Raw genomic sequence first — 19378 nt, 5'->3', positions numbered from 1 at the left:
TGGACGTTACCAAAATTCGGGTAGTGTAATGGTAAACTTAAAAAGTTCCAGTGCCTTCGGAAAGTATTACAGACCCCTTGACTTTTTCCATATTTTGTTACGTTACAGCCTTATTCTAAAATTAATTAAATAAATTCAAATTCCTCAGCAATTACACACAATACCCCATAATGACAAAGTGAAAACAGGTTTTTAGAAATGTTGCCAATTTATTGAAAATAAAAAACAGATACCTTATTTACGTAGGCATTCAGACCCTTTGCTATGAGACATTAAATTGAGGTCAGGTGCTTGAGATGTTTCTACAACTTGATTGGAGTCCACCTGTGGTAAATTCAATTGATTGGACATGATTTGGAAAGGCACACACCCGTCTATATAAGGTCCCATAGTTGACAGTGCATGTCAGAGAAAAAACAAGCAATAAGGTCAAAGGAATTGTCCGTAGAGCTCCGAGACAGGATTGTGTCGAGGCACAGATCTGGGGAAGGGTACCAAAACATTTCTGCAGCATTGAAAGTCCCCAAGAACACAGTGGCCTCCATCATTCTTAGATGGAAGAAGTTTAGAACCACCAAGACTCTTCCTAGAGCTGGCCGCCCGGCCAAACTGAGCAATCAGGGGAGAAGGGCCTTGGTCTGGGAGGTGACCAAGAACCCGATGGTCACACTGACAGAGCTCTAGAGTTCATCTGTGGAGATGGGAGAACCTTCCAGAATTACAACCATCTCTGCAGCACTCCACCAATCAGGCCTTTATGGTAGAGTGGCCAGACGGAAGCCACTCCTCAGTAAAAGGCACATGACAGCCCGCTTGGAGTTTGCCAAAAGGCCCCTAAAGACTCTCAGACCATGAGAAACAAGATTGTCTGGTCTGATGAAAGCAATATTGAACTCTTTGGCCTGAATGCCAAGCGTCACGTCTGGAGGAAACCTGACACCATCCCTACCGTGAAGCGTGGTGGTGGCAGCATCATCCTGTGGGGATGTTTTTCAGCGGCAGGGACTGGGAGACTAGTCAGGATCGAGGCAAAGATGAACGGAGCAAAGTACAGAGAGGTCCTTGATGAAAACCTGCTCCAGAGTGCTCAGGACTTCACTGGGGCGAAGGTTCACCTTTCAACAGGACAACGACCCTAAGCACACAGCCAAGACAACGCAGGAGTGGCTTCGGGACAGGTCTCTGAATGTCCTTGAGTGGCCCAGCCAGAGCCCGGACTTGAACCCGATCGAACATCTCTGGAGAGACCTGAAAATAGCTGTGCAGCAACACTCCCCATCCAACCTGACAGAGCTTGAGAGGATCTGCTGAGAGGAATGGGAGAAACTCCCCAAATACAGGTGTGCCAAGCTTGTAGCGTCATACCCAAGAAGACTCGAGGCTGTAATCGCTGCTAAAGGTGCTTCAACAGAGTACATTTACATTTACATTTTAGTCATTTAGCAGACGCTCTTATCCAGAGCGACTTACAGTTAGTGTGTGCATACATTTTCATACTGGCTCCCCGTGGGAATCGAACCCACAACCCTGGCGTTGCAAACGCCATGCTCTACCAACTGAGCTACACGGGTCTACTGAGTAAAGGGTCTGAATACTTATGTAAATGTGATATTTCCGTTTTTAATTGTTTTGCTTTGTCATTATGGGGTAGATTTCTGAGGGGAAAAAACAATATAATCAATTTTAGAATAAGGCTGTAACCTAAAAAAAACTTTGGGAAAAGTTATGGGGTCTGAATACTTTCCGAAGGCACTGTACCCACCCTTTCAACCCTAAGAATAGTTAAGGCATTTGGGCTTGATCCTTGCCTACATTGTATGTATGTGTATGTACTTTGTGTCCTAATATTAATGAGGACCTACATTAATATATACAATAGAATACGTTTATGTTAGTGGGCGTGTACGTCCAACACACGTGGTGTAGTCCTCACCGTCCTCACTGAAGCACGCCGGCTTGTCCAGCAGACTCATCTGGCGGCTGTGGAGGATCTCAGTGTTGAACTCGGGGTCTCTCTCACCCTGCTCCTCCAGGATCTGCTGGAACATGCAGGCCATGTCAGCCTCGGCTGTCAGAGACTCCCGTGTGCCTCCCTCCAGACTGCTCTGTGGACTCTGGAGACATCACCACCACCATGTCTCTCAGTCACCATAAAACAATAATATATACTATCTCTGTAATCTTCAGAATCTTCCAAAATACAATCTCCAATTACAGGTTACAGTGGTGCTTGATGTTCCCATAAATGATGGTTAGGAAGTGTATATTCAGCTGGCAGATCTTAAGGATAGAAATTGGTTAAGTTTAGGTTTAGTTTTAGGATTAAAGGGGAATTTCACCCTGGCTCTGGCACGGCATATAGTCATTACTATATAAACAACAAAACGTTTTTATCATAAACATCACAATTATCCAAACCAAAAGCTAGAGCTCACACATTTTCATTTCACTGGTGTAATCTGGAAGTTAGCTAGCCTAGCTGGACTAGCTGGGTAAGTTAGCTTGCTAGCTAACTTTACAGTCCTGTATTGAACTCTGAAAGCCATGAGCTAAATCAAATAGCTATCTTTTGGTATACACAGTCAATCAATTTAGCTTATGGCATGATACTGGTAGTCACTGCTAGAATGTTAGCTACCTTCAGCAGAGTAAACATGATTGTTTGTTCGTTCTATCTTTGACTGACATTAGCTAACGTAAGCTAGCTAATGTTACTCTTATTTGGTATCTGAATTTGATAGCTATCTATTCCACCCTTTTTTGGAAAACACTCAGTTACTAAAAATAGAACTGTCGATATAGCTAACTCACTCTCTGTTTGTGTGTTGGTAGCAATGATGAATGTGTATAAATCGTCTATGGTTGGTTAGGTGATTCTCAGCCAGTCTCAGCTGGCTAGCAATCTTGCTGCTAATTTAGTGACGCTAGTTAGCTAACAATATTAAAATGTCCATGTTAGGTATGCTTAGCTAGCGAGATCAATACAATTAGTGGGGTGGTTAAATTGTGTATTGTTCTGTATCCTGTTGTAGGTGGTACAGAATCTGATTCCACCAACATGCGCTTCTAACCCCTAGCTCTGCACAAGGTGAAGGTAAGTTGGACAAAATATTTACAAGCTAACGGCTAAGATAGCTGAATTTACAGTAAGCAGGGTATAAACATGAATTGGGTAGTGTTTCTATGGTTTGTGTTTGTGTTATGGGGTAACAGGTGGTTAGAGGTAGACTGAGAACCACAGAATAACTTTCAGACCATTTACATTTGACATTTAAGTCATTTAGCAGACGCTCTTATCCAGAGCGACTTACAAATTGGTGCATTCAATTTAGGATAGCCAGTGGGACAACCACTCCTTTTAAAAATTGTTTTTATCAATTTAGTCTACCCCTCTTCTCTTTTTACCTTTTCTTTTTGTAAAACTTACATAGTGCCCTGCAAAAAAATACCCCAAAGGGGGGATTTTGGGTACACAAGCATGAGGGAGCGGACACACCTTGAAGTTATGGAGCACAACAAGATTGTGGGACAGAAACCAGCAAGAGGCATTGAAAGGTATAAAATGAAGGCTACATCAGTAATGACACAACCACCTCATTCTTCTGTCTGCAGATTTTCAAAACACTATACAAAGACATGTCTACAAAATTCCCCTGCAAAGGGCTACTATTGACAAGAATGATCTATCAAAGTAAATGTGCTGGGGGAGGTTTACAGACAGTACCTTGATGGGGTTTGGGTTGTGCAGGGTTGTGCTTAGACAATAAATGTGTTGTTGTGTATTCATACTGTGTAAGAACTGCCTTCTAAGACCTTCTTTAGCCCCCCCAGCCCATTCACTTTGTTGACTGATCTTTCCCATCAAAAGCAGCTCCCAATGTCCCCTCATCGTTCCTAAACAATAAGCTAGCCAGTCCCATTCGGTTGATACCTTTACCAACAAAGGCGTGTTGCCCTATGTGACTTTCACAAAAAGTGTAAAATGCTAACACCACAACCATGTCTGTCTTTCCAGGACTCGTGCAGCACCAACACATCTTCGGCAAGAGGACAGTTGGTGGTTAAGAAGCCCTACACCACTTTCGTCAGAGTCTTATCCAGCTGGCCGTTCACTGCAGACAGGACAAGCCCATCGCCATAAGCACAAAGAGTCTTAGCTTCCCCAGCTCACCATGCCGAACACAATTGCCAGTCTACCGAAGCCGGATAAAGGACTATGGCTGTGTTTACACTGGCAGCCCAATTCTGATAATTTTTTACCTTGCCTGACGCTTTAAGCACTGCAATTATAAATCAAGACACACAAATTACTAAAGAGGGAGCCAGAGATCAATATAGCCTAACCAGAAGAAAAAAACCTGTCTTCATATCTCAAAATCAATGGCATGTGGTTAATCAAAATTCTATCTAAATGAAAATGATACAAATCTAAAAGTAACTTCTATTGCCATTGCCAATATGTAAAAATAGCCTATATAAAGCCAATAAATAAAAACATTGCAGCCCGCAGGTAGAAAATATCCTGATAAAAATAAATATCCTATAAATCACATTGGCTACGCATTGGTCTGCAAGGAACTTGAAACATAGTATCAACTATTAACTTGGGTCAGGCCTGAAACTAATGCTAGCAAACTTGCAACACTGTATAAAATATTCTGGGCCCTCAGAGTTTCCCATACCAGTGAGCTCCGGACAGACAGACACAGTTGTAGGCTATTTGCGCAAGGGATAAGAAGTAATCAGGTAGGCCTTTTTTCCACTGGATCAGAGCATGACATTTTTTCCCCTTTCATGCTGAGTGGTGATCAACATTTTTTAAATAGGCTACGTTGAGGAACTATTGTCATTCTCAATGGATGTAAAAACATACTAAGTTTACTTGCTTTTTGAGGCAAAGAAAAAATTACTTTGAGAAGCTCCACAGTGATGGTGAGTTAAGACAATCAGAAATAGTATCAGATCCCTAAATGGGCACATTTATAACAGGCCAGGTAGCCTAGGCCTAGTTCTATGCGTAATCAGGTGCGTGTCCTTACTCAAGATTGACAGAAGCGCTCCAAACAAAACACAATGAATAAATTGACAACTCGGAAATGGAATGAAATAAACCAAAACTTTTTCCTCCCAAGTGTAGCCTAGGTTGTGCGCTCTGCAAACAACGTGTCCACTCCTACAATGACAATGGTAAGACTGTAATAATAATATATTGAATGCATTAACAGAAATGACCATAACCAAACAAACATTGTAGCTTAGAAACTATGGTAATTACGGTAAGTGTACTACTGGTGATACTGGTGTGCCATCCCCTCTGCAATGGATTAGTCCACTCAGACAGGCGTGAATCAGACAGTGTCTAGTGTACCATCATTTGTTTAAATATATTTGCCAATACTCGACTAAGAAAATCTCAGTCGACCAACAGCCCATCGACCAAACAATCGACCAGTCGACTAAATGGTGTCAGCCTTACCAATCAGATCAGTTCTGAAAAAGATCTGATGTGATTAAAACCAATTAGTGGAAAAAATATCAGAATTGGGCTGCCTGTGTAAACGCAGCCAGTGTGGCTCAGCATAAGAGCATGTAGAACACACAGGAGGCTGCTGAGGGGAGGACGGCTCATAATAATGTCCGGAGCGGAGCTAATGGAATGGCATCAAACACATGGAAACTAGGTTTAAAACCCACCATAAAATGAATATGGATCTCTTCTATCAATCTTTGAAATGTGTCTGCCCTTATGGATTCACATAATATATTTATATAAGCTATACAGGGCTCTGTGGCATCAAACAGATGCTAGACATTCAGATATCCAAAGATATTTGTAAAATTCTGAACAGTGTAGTACAGTTCAGTGTGTCCGAGTGTGTCTCAGGTGTAGAGGCACGCAAGTGCAGAAAACTGTAGCTACATATTTTTACACCAGATAATGTGATTTACCCAAAGATTTTTGACGACATATTGTCATGATGACAGAGACCTGTCTCGATCAATGAGTGAGAAGACTTGAAATAGACACGATGGCAGCGCACATATTGTTGGATTACTTTATGGAGCAAAACAAATATTTATTTTAATAACGGAGCATTTTCTAAATTCAAACTGATTCCCTGCAAATGGACACTGACATTATGAGACTCCTGTTTCCCCGAATCGAGGATGAAGATGCCATCGCTAAGGTTGGTTGAAAATTCTGTGCTACACCACAGTACCTATCCTGTAACTCCCAGTAATGTATACCAAAAAGATTTGGTTAAATCACATTATCTGGTGTAACAATCTGTAGCTAAGAGAACACGTGATCAGCAAATGATGGAAGAGGTGGTCATGATCAAATTGCCATTCCAAAGAAACATACAGTAAGTTCAGGGAATACTTGTAAAGCTATGGGAGGAGTGTTGTCATGATCAAACTGCCATTCAGCTCCTCATGAGTAATCTGCTTGAAATCCAGCATAATGTCTAATTCCTCGAAAGGAATTCAGTTCAGGGGATTCAGTTCTACTACAATCAGGGGCGGCCTGTTCAATAGGGCGATATGGGCGACGCACTGCCAAACGGGAAAAGGAAGGGATTTTTTTTCTAATCAATTATATCACGGCAACAGTAGTTATCAGTGTTGTAATCTATACGTCTGATCTGCCACAGTGCCACACTGCCACTAAATGTCGAATCAGGCTAAAGTCGTGCTTCAAATGGCTCCCCCCCCTTTTGGGGCGATTTCAGTCAGGTTGAAAATCGCCCAGAAGTCTCTCATAGCCTCTAATGTAAAATCTATTTTTTTCAAATTTCAGAGCCTTCAATACAATCTCTATGGGTGTCTGAGGGCTTGCACTTACGCGCTTTCGTCATACGTAACGTAACGTAACCATGAACGTAACTGAGAAAAGAGCGGATTGTGTCTTTGAAAGAAGTTCCTTTTTGTCGGCGAACAAATGAAGATAAATTGGCAACGAAAGAATTAGGACCTCCCAGACCAAATTTAATAATTCAACAGGTTTCTACTAAAGGCGGAAAGTCCTACACCCGAGGATTTTCCAAAAATTGGTACGAACGGAAAAATAACATTGCCACTCAACTTGATGAGGGATACAGGCTAGCTGTCCGCCGCCACAACGATGAGGTTAGTGTTGATAATCACAAGTTTACTGGAGAACTGAGACCAAGTAGAGACTTTGGACAGGGTGGATATGGTATAATAAAGGCAGTTTATTCAGAGGTAAAGATATCTGGAATCGCGTGCACGGACCCGTTCGTCAAACTCTTAGGGAGCTATAAATTAAGCCCCATTACTTACCATATCAGATAAGAGAAATTGCTGCAGCTACATATATTTTACATCCTGGCCCTACATAGTTCACTATTTGCATCACTTACCAAAATATTACATGTGGTCATATATGCTTGGAAAGTGGAGATGCCATAGAACGTCAAAAAAGTAAACATTGCTGGAGACACATTGCCGTTTTGGAGAAGACATCGCGTTTGCTAGCGAAGAGATTTGTTGTGGCAAATGAACTTGGGCTGGGAATTGCCAGGAACCTCACGATAAGATATATGCATCAGCATTGCGAGTCTCATGATTCTATACGTATTGCGATTCGATACTGTGATTTTATTGCGCACCATATGTCTGTTGCAGAGGGATCAGAAAGCCATGAGAACGAGTTTTGATCAGTCATGGAAATAAAAGTGCTGAAAACAAATTGGCTCCCAATGTGAAAAGATTGAGAACAAGCTATGAAGGAACAATAATGGTGTTTTTAATAATAATCCGGGGGAGTTTACTGTTTTGGTGCAGGTACAGCCAACTAGCGCTAAAATATTGCGATATTGTCAATACAGTATATCGTAAAGTATCACTATGTAACTCGATTTCTTTCACCCCAATCCCTCAAATTAACGGTAAATAACTGAATTGTTTGCCCCACATTTAGCTAAGATGATTAGCTAGCCAGCTAAAATGTTTTATTTAGTTAGCAGTCGCATCTACAATAGTTTACTGTCAATAACATGTCTCCAAAAATGACGTGGTGTCTCCAATTGTGTTGACATTTTACAATTGCGATGCGCATCCATGAGTATCCACTTTCTGTAGCTCAGCTGGTAGAGCATGGCGCTTGTAACGCCAAGGTAGTGGGTTCGATCCCCGGGACCACCCATACACAAAAATGTATGCACGCATGACTGTAAGTCGCTTTGGATAAAAGCGTCTGCTAAATGGCATATTATTATTATTATTATTATCTGAAGAGAGCCCCGAAACATTGTGTGCAGACATTTTATGCAATAAATGAAGTAGGTTGAATCTAGTAGTTCTGATCTTCTGATTGGTCCTGATGAGTTGGGCGAGGTCCCCTCCAGGCTACTGTCACTGTTGCATTGGCTCTGAGTCGGGTTCTCTGTCTTCAAATGTTCAGCCTAAGAGAGGGGATTTTTGTGTGTGTGTGTGTGTGTGTGTTTAACAGTGATGATGTGTGTGTGTGTGTGTGTGTGTGTGTGTGTTTAACAGTGATGATGTGTGTTTGTGTGTGTGTGTGTGTGTGTCCTCAGAGCAAGAACTCGTGAGTTGGAAGAACTGAGAGGCCTATGGCGTGGGTGTTGTCCTTGGCCACCTGCTGACAAGGCTGACAAGATAGGACCCTTTTGTCCATTGTTATTGGATAGGAACAGAACTTATAACCAGCTCCTGACCTAAATAGATCTTAGCACAACATTTTACTCAACATATCATATTCCATATTCACTATAACAAATATATTTACTACGACATTAGCAAGAACCGCCACATCCTCAGCCGGCTAATCCAGTGTGTGAAGTTTTGCGGAGTGTTTGAGTTAGCTTTGCGAGGCAAAGATGAAACTGAGGGCTCCACCAACCCTGGTAAGCCAACACTTTTGAGATCAGTCAATAAATGCTTCTGGTATTGACTTATATGCTGCCCCTGTCTTCATGTTGTTGCTGGACATATCTTTTTTAAAATGTGTGTAGGTCACCTAAATCATCAGAAAAATTGCCCCCCCTGAGAATTTTTTCAGGAGCCGCCACTGACTACAATGACATACGCAGGCAAAGGAATTATTTTTCTGTATCTAGAATCCACTCCAGGAAGAAGCCCAGACACCACACAGTATATTTTGTATGACAGAAGAAAAAAAAAATTATACTCTATTGTACAGTTTGAACAACAGTGGAACCGTGCCAGCATAGCATCAACATTAGGGTAGACTAGTTGAACATGCATACATGTGCACAGGCACAGAGATTACATTTACAACAATATCTAGCCTAATATAAAGAAATATGGCATAACCCTCAACCGTTGTACAGTGAACAGACCTTACAGATATGTAGGTAGGCAGACAGTATCTACCTACAGCCATGCCTATCAAGCATGCTTAGCCAAATATACTTATTGTAAAACCAGCTTCAGTTTTAGAGATTTACAAAAGTAAATTGTATTATTGTTTCTCTTCACAGTTTCCTAGTAAACATAGCTAGCTAGCTTGCTGGATATGCAATACTTGTTATTTACATCTGTTTGGAATCCTAGTTAATTTCCCTCCAACATCTGACACCGCCTAACTTTGGACGTTGGAGGTCTAAGTCACCTCAAGCTCAAAATATAAATGAACTGGAAAATAATGGTACGTTTTGCGACTAAATACACCATTCTAGCTAGCTGACAACCGATTTTCATTACAATTTATGTAAGTTAAGTTAGGTTATGAGGGTTTTCAAAAAAGTAATATACAGTGCATTCGGAAAGTATTCAAACTGTTTCCCAAAAATGTTACGTTACAGCCTTATTCTAAAATGGATTAAATAGTTTTTTTTCCCTCATCAATCTACACACAATATCACATAATGACAAAGCAAAAACAGGTTTTTAGAAATGTTTGCTAATTTATTAAAAAACAACAACTGAAATATCACAAGTATTCAGACCCTTTACTCAGTACTTTGTTGTAGCACCTTTTGCAGTGATTACAGCCTTGAGTCTTCTTGGGTATGACGCTACAAGCTTGGCACACCTGTATTTGGGGAGTTTCTCCCATTATTCTCTGCAGATCCTCTCAAGCTCTGTCAGGTTGGATGGGGAGCATCACTGCACAGCTATTTTCAGGTCTCTCCAGAGATGTTAGATCGGGTTCAAGTCTGGGCTCTGGCTGGATCACTCAAGGACATTCAGAGACTTGTCCCGAAGCCACTCTTGCGTTGTCTTGGCTGTGTGCTTAGGGTCATTGTCCTGTTGGAAGGTGAACCTTCGCCCCAATCTGAGGTCCAGAGCGCTCTGGAGCAATATTTCAGCAAGGATCTCTCTGTACTTTGCTCTCATCTTTCCCTCGACCCTGACTAATCTCCCAGTCCCTGCCGCTGAAAAACATCCCCACAGGATGATGCTGCCACCACCAGAGAATCTTGTTTCTCATGGTCTGAGAGTCCTTTAGGTGCCTTTTGGCAAACTGCTGTCGTGCCTTTAACTGAGGAGTGACTTCTGTCTGGCAACTCTACCATAAAGGCCTGATTGGTGGAGTGCTGCAGAGATGGTTGTCCTTCTGGGAGGTTCTCCCATCTCCACAGAGGAACTCTGGAGCTCTGGCAGAGTGACCATCGAGTTCTTGGTCACCTCCCTGACCAAGGCCCTTCTCTCCCTATTGCTTAGTTTGACCGGGCGGCCAGCTCTAGGAAGAGTCTTGGTGGTTCCAAACTTCTTCCATTTAAGAATGATGGAGGCCACTGTGTTCTTGGGGACCTTAAATGCTGCAGAATTTTTTTTGTACCCTTCCCCAGATCTGTGCCTTGACACAGCTATACGGACAATTCCTTCGACCTCATGGCTTGGTTTTTGCTCTGTCATGCACTGTCAACTGTGGAACCTTATATAGACAGGTGTGTGCCTTTCCAAATCATGTCCAATCAATTGAATTTACCACAGGTGGACTCCAATCAAGTTGTAGAAACATGTCAAAGATGATCAATGGAAAAAGGATGCACCTGAGCTCAATTTCGAGTCTCATAGCAAAGGGTCTGAATACTTATGTAAATACATATTTTTATTGTTTTATTTTTAACATTTGCAAAAAATTCAAAAAAACAGTTTTCGCTTTGTCATTATGGGGTATTGTGTGTAGATTGATGAGGGAAAAATATAATTTAATACATTTTAGAATAAGGCTGTAACGTAACAAAAATGTGGAAAAAGAGAAAGGTTCTGAACAAATAATTTCCGAATACATATTTTGTGGGACAAAATTTGACTGCGCGTCAGACCACACATTTAATATCCAACTTTTAACCTCTGAAATATAGCTAACGGATTTGCTAATGTTGATAGCTTAGTTGCTAAATGTTGATAGAACTGCTTAGTAACCATAAAAGGAAAGAAATTGTGTTAGATAATACATATCCCAAAAACAGCTGAATGTTGTCCAGCTTTACCGTATCAAAATTGGAGTCGTCTGCCGGGTGCATTTGCGCAATCTGTAAAAATGTATTTTGATCTTTAAACCATGAACTTTTTGACACCTATCACTGTTGGCTATGTTTCATCTTACAACGGCTACATAGAGGCAGTATTTAGTCAAACGTTACAATGTATGCATCAATATTAAACTAGTTGGGACACACATTTTCATTAGACAGCGTCAAACAAAAAATGTGTGTACACTTTCAGTTATTGTGAAACCTTTCATCATCACCTTTCAATGCCTTAGTTTTGAATTGTAAATGTTTATACATATTCAGATAGAGGTATCTTTCTAAAATGTGTATAGAATGGCAAGTTATTTAACTACATGTATTTCCTACCACAGCATGGAGAAGGTTAAGAGGAAGCAGTGGAGTAGGTGGACATGTTCCATGCCATGGAGGACTGCGGGGCAGGGATGGCTATCCGCCAGGCTGCCGAGGTTAGGCATCTTTCGTTTTTAGGAGATTACCACGTGTATGTGAATGTTATCTGCTAATAACAGTTGTATTTTCTTATCTACCAAGGTGCATGGTGTACCTCGGCAGACCCTGGCGGACAGGCTGAGCGGCCAGCTGACTCATGGTTGTTGCAGTGGACCACCCACATTGCATGCACCAGAGGTTGAAAATTATCTGGTGCAGTACTGTATCTACTGCACCAGCCATGGGTTCCCATTCACCAGACAGAGGCTGATGAAATACGCAGGTATTTGGTGTTCTATGTGTTTATGTATGTAGAATGCTGGACTGACTGTGTGTGATGTAAATGTGTATGTGTATGATGATGCCAAAATAAACATTTTCATCCTGGATGGACAATTTTATATTCTATTCTATTCTAGGTTTTGGCACCCAGGGGAGACAATCCCACCACTGGGGAAGAGGTGGTGGGAAATGTTCAGGAGGCACAAGATTCTGAGCATTAGGAGGCAGGACACACTGGACAGGGGGAGAGCTGAGTGTGTCACACGTCCGACGATGAACACCTTCTTCACTTCTTATGAGAAGCACTTGGAGGAGAGTGGGTTGAGGGAGAAACCCAGACAAATCTATAAATGCGATGAGTCTGGGTTTCGTAGCGATAAGAGCAGGAACAAAGTCCTGGCTCCCCGGGGCGCAAAACATGTGTACCAGCAGGCTCCAGGGACGAAGGAGCACATCACAGTGCTGGCCTGCTTCAACACAGCTGGGGAGGATGTCCCCCCGGTTATCTTTCGGCCACTACACACTGGGAGACCCCCCCCAAGCCTTGTATGGACGGTCCAACAGTGGCTACATTGATGGTGACCTGTTCAGGAAGTAGTTTCAACACTTCATTAAGCATGCAGGGAAGGCGCGCCCTCTCATTCTCCTCTTCTATGGGCACAAGAGCCACATAGACCCGGAGGTGCTCTCGGCGGCACTAAGGGAAGGGGTTATACTTCTTTGTCTTCCACCACACTGCACCCATGTCCTGCAGCCGCTGGATGTGGCATACTTTGGCACTTTAAAGGCTGAGTTCTCCAAGGTAGCTTGAGACTTCAGCCATTTTGACCACTCCTACATGGTAAACAAACGCTACCCGTACCAGCACTGCAAGGACATGCGCTATGTGGTGGAAGGGTTTAAGAAGTGTTGCCTCTTCCCTTTTGACTCTTCAGCCATCGAAGGGTCCTGTTTATTGCCATCTCCCAGCACCGCCTCTCCTGGAACCACAGGAGGACCCTCAGCTCCTGCTCCAGTCCCAGCCCCTGCTTCAGTCACATCCCTAGAAGAGCACCCCCTAATAGAGGGGGGGGGGGCTGATAGCGAAGGACCTGGGGCACATCCTTACTGTCCTGAAGTATCGGCCAGACTGATACAAAAGACTTGCCGGTGGCAGCAGAGGGGTGAGAAGGAGAGGGCAAAGGAAAGGGCAGCCCTCAGAACACAGAGGGCACAGGAGAGGGCTGCTATGGATGAGATCGTCGACGACATCGCCTCTGCTGAACCCCCCGCTGGAACCACTCCTGACAGCTGCATCACCACCGCCAGTGCCTCCCAGTGTGCAACACCTGTAGGAGCCGCCGGAGCCCACAGCTGCAAAAGAAGGCCACGTGCCTGCTCTCCCGGCCACACCATAGTCGTCCCCTCAACCCCACCACTACAAACACCAGCTCCTCCAAGCCATCGTCAGAGGTTTCGTCCACCACCACGATGCACACCACCTCTCCTGTCTGTCACCACCGAAGCGGCCTCCTCTGGACCAACTGCCTCCTCCATCTCCCCTGGTCACACCACCACAACAGCCTCGTCTGGTGTCCCTGCCCCCTGCAATTCGAATACAGCCACCTTCACAAGTAAACATATGTTAAAGTATGATTAAAAAAAAGAACTGCAATGTTGTTGTTTTTTATCTCACTTTATATATCTACAGTCCATAGCACCAGCCCTCAAGGTATGTCCACCTCCTCCAAAACTTCTGCAGCTTCCTCCAGAGTTATTGACATGCTCTGTCTAACACTACTTTTATCTCAACTGCAGCACAGAAAAGCTCCACCGGCCACCTCTGTCACGCCAACCATGGCACCACCCTCAGGTACTTCATAATCTGTTGGTTTTTCTCTCTCTCAGTTGTATCAATTACTATTGTTGCTGTAGTATTTCTACATTTGCAAACCATGTTAATCAATTTGATTTTTGTTTTATAAAAGAAGACACCACCTGCTGTGCTCGCTGCGGGGAGCGTGATCCGCCTGCAAGCTCCCCGCAGGAGTGTGAGTCTGAGGTGCCATGGGTGTGCTTTGACACTGGTTCCACTGCAGGTGTGTGCAGTGGGATCGAGGTGGCTGTGGAGCTGGATTTCTATTGTGATTTCTGTGACAATATAGGGACGGAGGTCGAGATTTAATTGTTTGTTTTGTTTGTTTTGATATGCAATTTGTAAAAAAAATCAAAGTCTAAAATATTATATATACATTTATTCAACCCATCTTGTGTATTTCTTCCTTCACTTTCCAAGTGCATCTCTGCAACACAAACTCCAACAATATTTTCATTGTTTGTCAATGCACATCACTGAAATTAGTTTTATTTGATGTAAATTATTCATACTCATTTATATTTTAGTAATAAACTGTTATCTACTTTCTCAAGGCTGGTTGTAACGTTGTAGCTTGCTGTTTAGTAGCTAGCCATATCTACGACTAAAAGGACGAGGTTTTACAATCGAGAGACAAAAGATCTCAATTGTAAAACCTCTTCTATTTTTATTCATAGATATGGCTACCGGTAGTTGTTTTAGCTAGCTAAGTTCATTTCAATATGAAGGGGCAGAGGAGCAAACATGCCTTTGCTACCACATTTTAGATTCTGACTGTTAATGATATTTTACTGTGTGTTACTGTTATGTCATGTCCTGCATGCCCAGATTATGCCAATCGTTAATTTTTATGCTTACAGTAAGTGTCATGAAAAGCCAGAAAACTCAGGAGTTTGATGTGTTGCGTCCCTCTGGAAAGTCCTGAAACATGCCACTCAGCCGTGTTGGAGAAGGATGCAAAGTACACTCTAAAAATTAAGGGTTCAACAAGGGTTCTTCTAAGATCTTCAAAGAACCTTTAGGGTTCTTGGGACTGAAAATTGCACCCAAAAAGTTATTCCAAAACCCCCATAGGAGGTGGGGTTCATCGAGGAACCTCCTAAGTTGGTGGAGGTTCATGCAGGAAACTAACTGCCCAACTGAAACATTTGGATTTGAATTTGAAAGGACAGCAGGTGCAGGCACTTAAATTAAAAATTAAAAAGTGTTTAAGGTAAGGTTTGTCCCTTGTATGATCTAAATTGATATTGTTTTCTGATGACACTATCCATCTTTTCATATTTGTGCAAATCTTTCTAAAACAGAAAATGGACACAATTCAATGGATATCAGTCAATAAAGAGGTAAGAATATGTACTGTAGGCTATAAGAATTTGTTGAAGGCTAGCTGTATTGGGTGCAGATGACTGAACTGCTCACTTTTGTGTTGGTGTCTTCAGGTATACAGACGAGGAGGCATATAGTGAGGGGAAAAAGTATTTGATCCCCTGCTGATTTTGTACGTTTGCCCACTGACAAAGACATGATCAGTCTATAATTTTAATGGTAGGTTTATTTGAACAGTGAGAGACAGAATAACAACAAAAAAATCCAGAAAAACGCATGTCACAAATGTTATAAATTGATTTGCATTTTAATGAGGGAAATAAGTATTTGACCCCTCTGCAAGACACGACTTAGTACTTGGTGGCAAAACCCTTGTTGGCAATCAAAGAGGTAAGACGTTACTTGTAGTTGGCCACCAGGTTTGCACACATCTCAGGAGGGATTTTGTCCCACTCCTCTTTGCAGATCTTCTCCAGGTCATTAAGGTTTCGAGGCTGACGTTTGGCAACTCGAACCTTCAGCTCCCTCCACAGATTTTCTATGGGATTAAGGTCTGGAGACTGGCTAGGCCACTCCAGGACCTTAATGTGCTTCTTCTTGAGCCACTCCTTTGTTGCCTTGGCTGTGTGTTTTGGGTCATTGTCATGCTGGAATACCCATCCACGACCCATTTTCAATGCCCTGGCTGAGGGAAGGAGGTTCTCACCCAAGATTTGACGGTACATGGCCCCGTCCATCGTCCCTTTGATGCGGTGAAGTTGTCCTGTCCCCTTAACAGAAAAACACCCCCAAAGCATAACGTTTCCACCTCCATGTTTGACGGTGGGGATGGTGTTCTTGGGGTCATAGCCAGCATTCCTCCTCCTCCAAACACAGCGAGTTGAGTTGATGCCGAAGAGCGCGATTTTGGTCTCATCTGACCACAACACTTTCACCCAGTTCTCCTCTGATTCATTCAGATGTTCATTGGCAAACTTCAGACGGACCTGTATATGTGCTTACTTGAGCAGGGGGACCTTGCGGGCACTGCAGGATTTCAGTCCTTCACGGCGTAGTGTGTTACCAATTGTTTTCTTGGTGACTATGGTCTCAGCTGCCTTGAGATCATTGACAAGATCCTCCTGTGTAATTCTGGGCTGATTCCTCACCGTTCTCATGATCATTACAACTCCACGAGGTGAGATCTTGCATGGAGCCCCAGGCCGAGGGAGATTGACAGTTATTTTGTGTTTCTTCCATTTGCGAATAATCGCACCAACTGTTGTCACCTTCTCACCAAGCTGCTTGGCGATGGTCTTGTAGCCCATTCCAGCCTTGTGTAGGTCTACCATCTTGTCCCTGACATCCTTGGAGAGCTCTTTCGTCTTGGCCATGGTGGAGAGTTTGGAATCTGATTGATTGATTGCTTCTGTGGACAGGTGTCTTTTATACAGGTAACAAGATGAGATTAGGAGCACTCTTAAGAGTGTGCTCCTAATCTCAGCTCGTTACCTGTATAAAAGACACCTGGGAGCCAGAAATCTTTCTGATTGAGAGGGGGTCAAATACTTATTTCCCTCATTAAAATGCAAATCAATTTATAAAAATTTTTACATGCATTTTTCTGGATATAATAAAACGTGTAAGAAATCTCTTGCTGCGCATTGTAAACGCAGATCTAAAATGCTTCTTATTGTAATTTCTACTCTGCGTCAGACTAACTTTGTTCTTCTGTTGCACTTCTCCACTTGGATGAGAATTCACAAATGGGCATTCTATCAGCAGACAGTGCGCTCTGACTGATGTGTAGCTTTTTCCTCTGGTACTTGGTAGACCTACTTTTTTCTCAGTGTAGCCAGCCTACTTTTCTCTGGTAAAATTCAAGATGAACTTTAAACAAAATATTAGGACATGCAGCTGGCTACATAATTTTTTTATGATAAACAGAAATATGATGGTCATGCATCGTTTTTGCAAAACATACCTTGCTTTTTCATTGTAAGCTCATTTAGGCTACTTGTGTGGCTGCCAGCCAAAAAGCATTGCACTGCTTTTGTCATCTGATGAAAATTAAGCTATTTTCTGCCGAATGTGTTGCACTAATGTATTTTCTGTGAAGGGAAGGAAAACTATAGTTGCACGTCCCTGATCACTCTATTGAAGCAAAAAAACACTGTTGACTTTCAATATAAAACACGACCCCTGTCAATACACAGCTGGACTCACCCGCTCCCTCTTTCATCCTTTGTGCTATTTACAAACGCATGACTGGTTCAACTGTTACCGGGGAACTATGGTAAGCTTCATAATGTAAAATAATGTGACAGGTGAAATGAAGAATGTGATCTGCTTTATCTCGTAATGTATTGCACAAGTTGACTGCAGGTAATTACTTAAAAAGTAGCTACAAATATAACAAAATATTGAAAAACTTCTAAGAAATAGTTTTAATGGTATTGAAAAACCATCCCCTGGCTATTTCCAAATACCCCGGTTTATGGTATATACGGTATACCGCCCATTCACAACAGTTACAATAACCAACTGACAAATTGACAATAAACAAGAGCAGTCAGGCTATTGTAGCTACAATCCCTTGTATTTACAAAGTGCGGACCTGTTGCTCACAAAAATGCAATGTTAGCCCTAGCACATAAAGTCAAGTAGTGTACATACACTACAGGTCAAAAGTTTTAGAACACCTACTCAATCAAGGGTTTTTCTTTATTTTTACTATTTTCTACATTGTAGATGTGGTCCTCTGTAGCTCAGCTGGTAGAGCACGGCGCTTGTAACGCCAGGGTAGTGGGTTCGAACCCCTGGACCACCCATACACAAAAATGTATGCACGCATGACTGTAAGTCGCTTTGGATAAAAGCGTCTGCTAAATGGCATATTATTATTATTATTATAAAACAAATCAAAATGTATTTTATATTTCAGATTCTTCAAATAGCCACCCTTTGCCTTGATGATAGCTTTGCACACTCTTGGCATTCTCTCAACCAGCTTCATGAGGTAGTCACTTGGAATGCATTGCAATTAACATGTGCGCCTTCTTAAAAGTTAATTTGTGGAATTCCTTTCCTTCTTAATGCATTTGAGCCAATCAGTTGTGTTGTGACAAGGTAGGGGGGTATACAGAAGATATCCCTATTTGGTAAAAGACCAAGTCCATATTATGGCAAGAACAGCTCAAATAAGTAAAGAGAAATGACAGTCCATCATTACTTTAAGACATGAAGGTCAGTCAATACGGAACATTTCAAGAACTTTGAAAGTTCAAGTGCAGTCGCAAAAACCATCAAGCGCTATGATGAAACTGGCTCTCATGAGGACCGCCACAGGAATGGAAGACCCAGAGTTACCTCTGCTGCAGAGAATAAGTTCATTAGAGTTACCAGCCTCAGAAATTGCAGTCCAAGTAAATGCTTCACAGAGTTCAAGTAACAGACACATCTCAACATCAACTGTTCAGAGGAGACTGTGTGAATCAGGCCTTCATGGTCGAATTGCTGCAAAGAAACCACTAATAAAGGACACCAATAATAAGAAGAGACTTGCTTGGGCCAAGAAACACAAGCAATGGATATTAGACCGGTGGAAATGTGTCCTTTGGTCTGGAGTCCAAATTGGAGATTTTTGGTTCCAACCGCCGTTTATTTGTGAGACGCGTGTGGGTGAACGGATGATCTCCGCATGTGTATTTTCCACCGTACTTCACACTTAACCAGCATGGCTACCACAGCATTCTGCAGCGATACGCCATCTCATCTGGTTTGGGCTTAGCGGGACTATCATTTGTTTTTCAACAGGACAATGACCAAACACACCTCCAGGCTGTGTAAGGGCTATTTTACCAAGAAAGAGAGTGATGGAGTGCTGCATTAGATGACCTGGCCTCCACAATCCCCCGACCTCAACCAAATTGAGATGGTTTGGGATGAGTCGGACTGCAGAGTGAAGGAAAAGCAGCCAACAAGTGCTCAGCATATGTGGGAACTCCTTCAAGACGGTTGGAAAAGCTTTCCA

At 42.5% G+C, this 19378-nt stretch overlaps 1 protein-coding gene and 1 long non-coding RNA gene across 2 annotated transcripts in view; one reads left to right on the top strand and one right to left on the bottom strand.

Annotated features, from left to right (window-relative positions):
* LOC311129682 (melanophilin-like) overlaps positions 1-19378 on the bottom strand; it is a gene marked incomplete at both ends in the record, with an annotated part of 144944 nt that overhangs the window by 68095 nt on the left and 57471 nt on the right. Inside the window, one exon of the mRNA XM_084162080.1 lies at positions 1943-2114. Within this exon, the coding sequence (XP_084018206.1) occupies positions 1943-2114 (172 nt within the window). The remainder of the gene's footprint in view (positions 1-1942; positions 2115-19378) is intronic.
* Positions 8167-14337, top strand: LOC311129683. The gene is made up of 4 exons (XR_014613300.1): positions 8167-11920; positions 12006-12186; positions 12323-14037; positions 14153-14337. It is a non-coding gene; the product is annotated as an uncharacterized lncRNA (long non-coding RNA).

The sequence above is a fragment of the Coregonus lavaretus genome (assembly GCF_964263955.1).
Source record: "Coregonus lavaretus genome assembly, chromosome: 5".
Classification (NCBI taxonomy): Eukaryota; Metazoa; Chordata; class Actinopteri; order Salmoniformes; family Salmonidae; genus Coregonus; species Coregonus lavaretus.
Note: the sequence above shows the minus strand (reverse complement) of the source record. Positions and strands in the feature narration are given on the sequence as shown.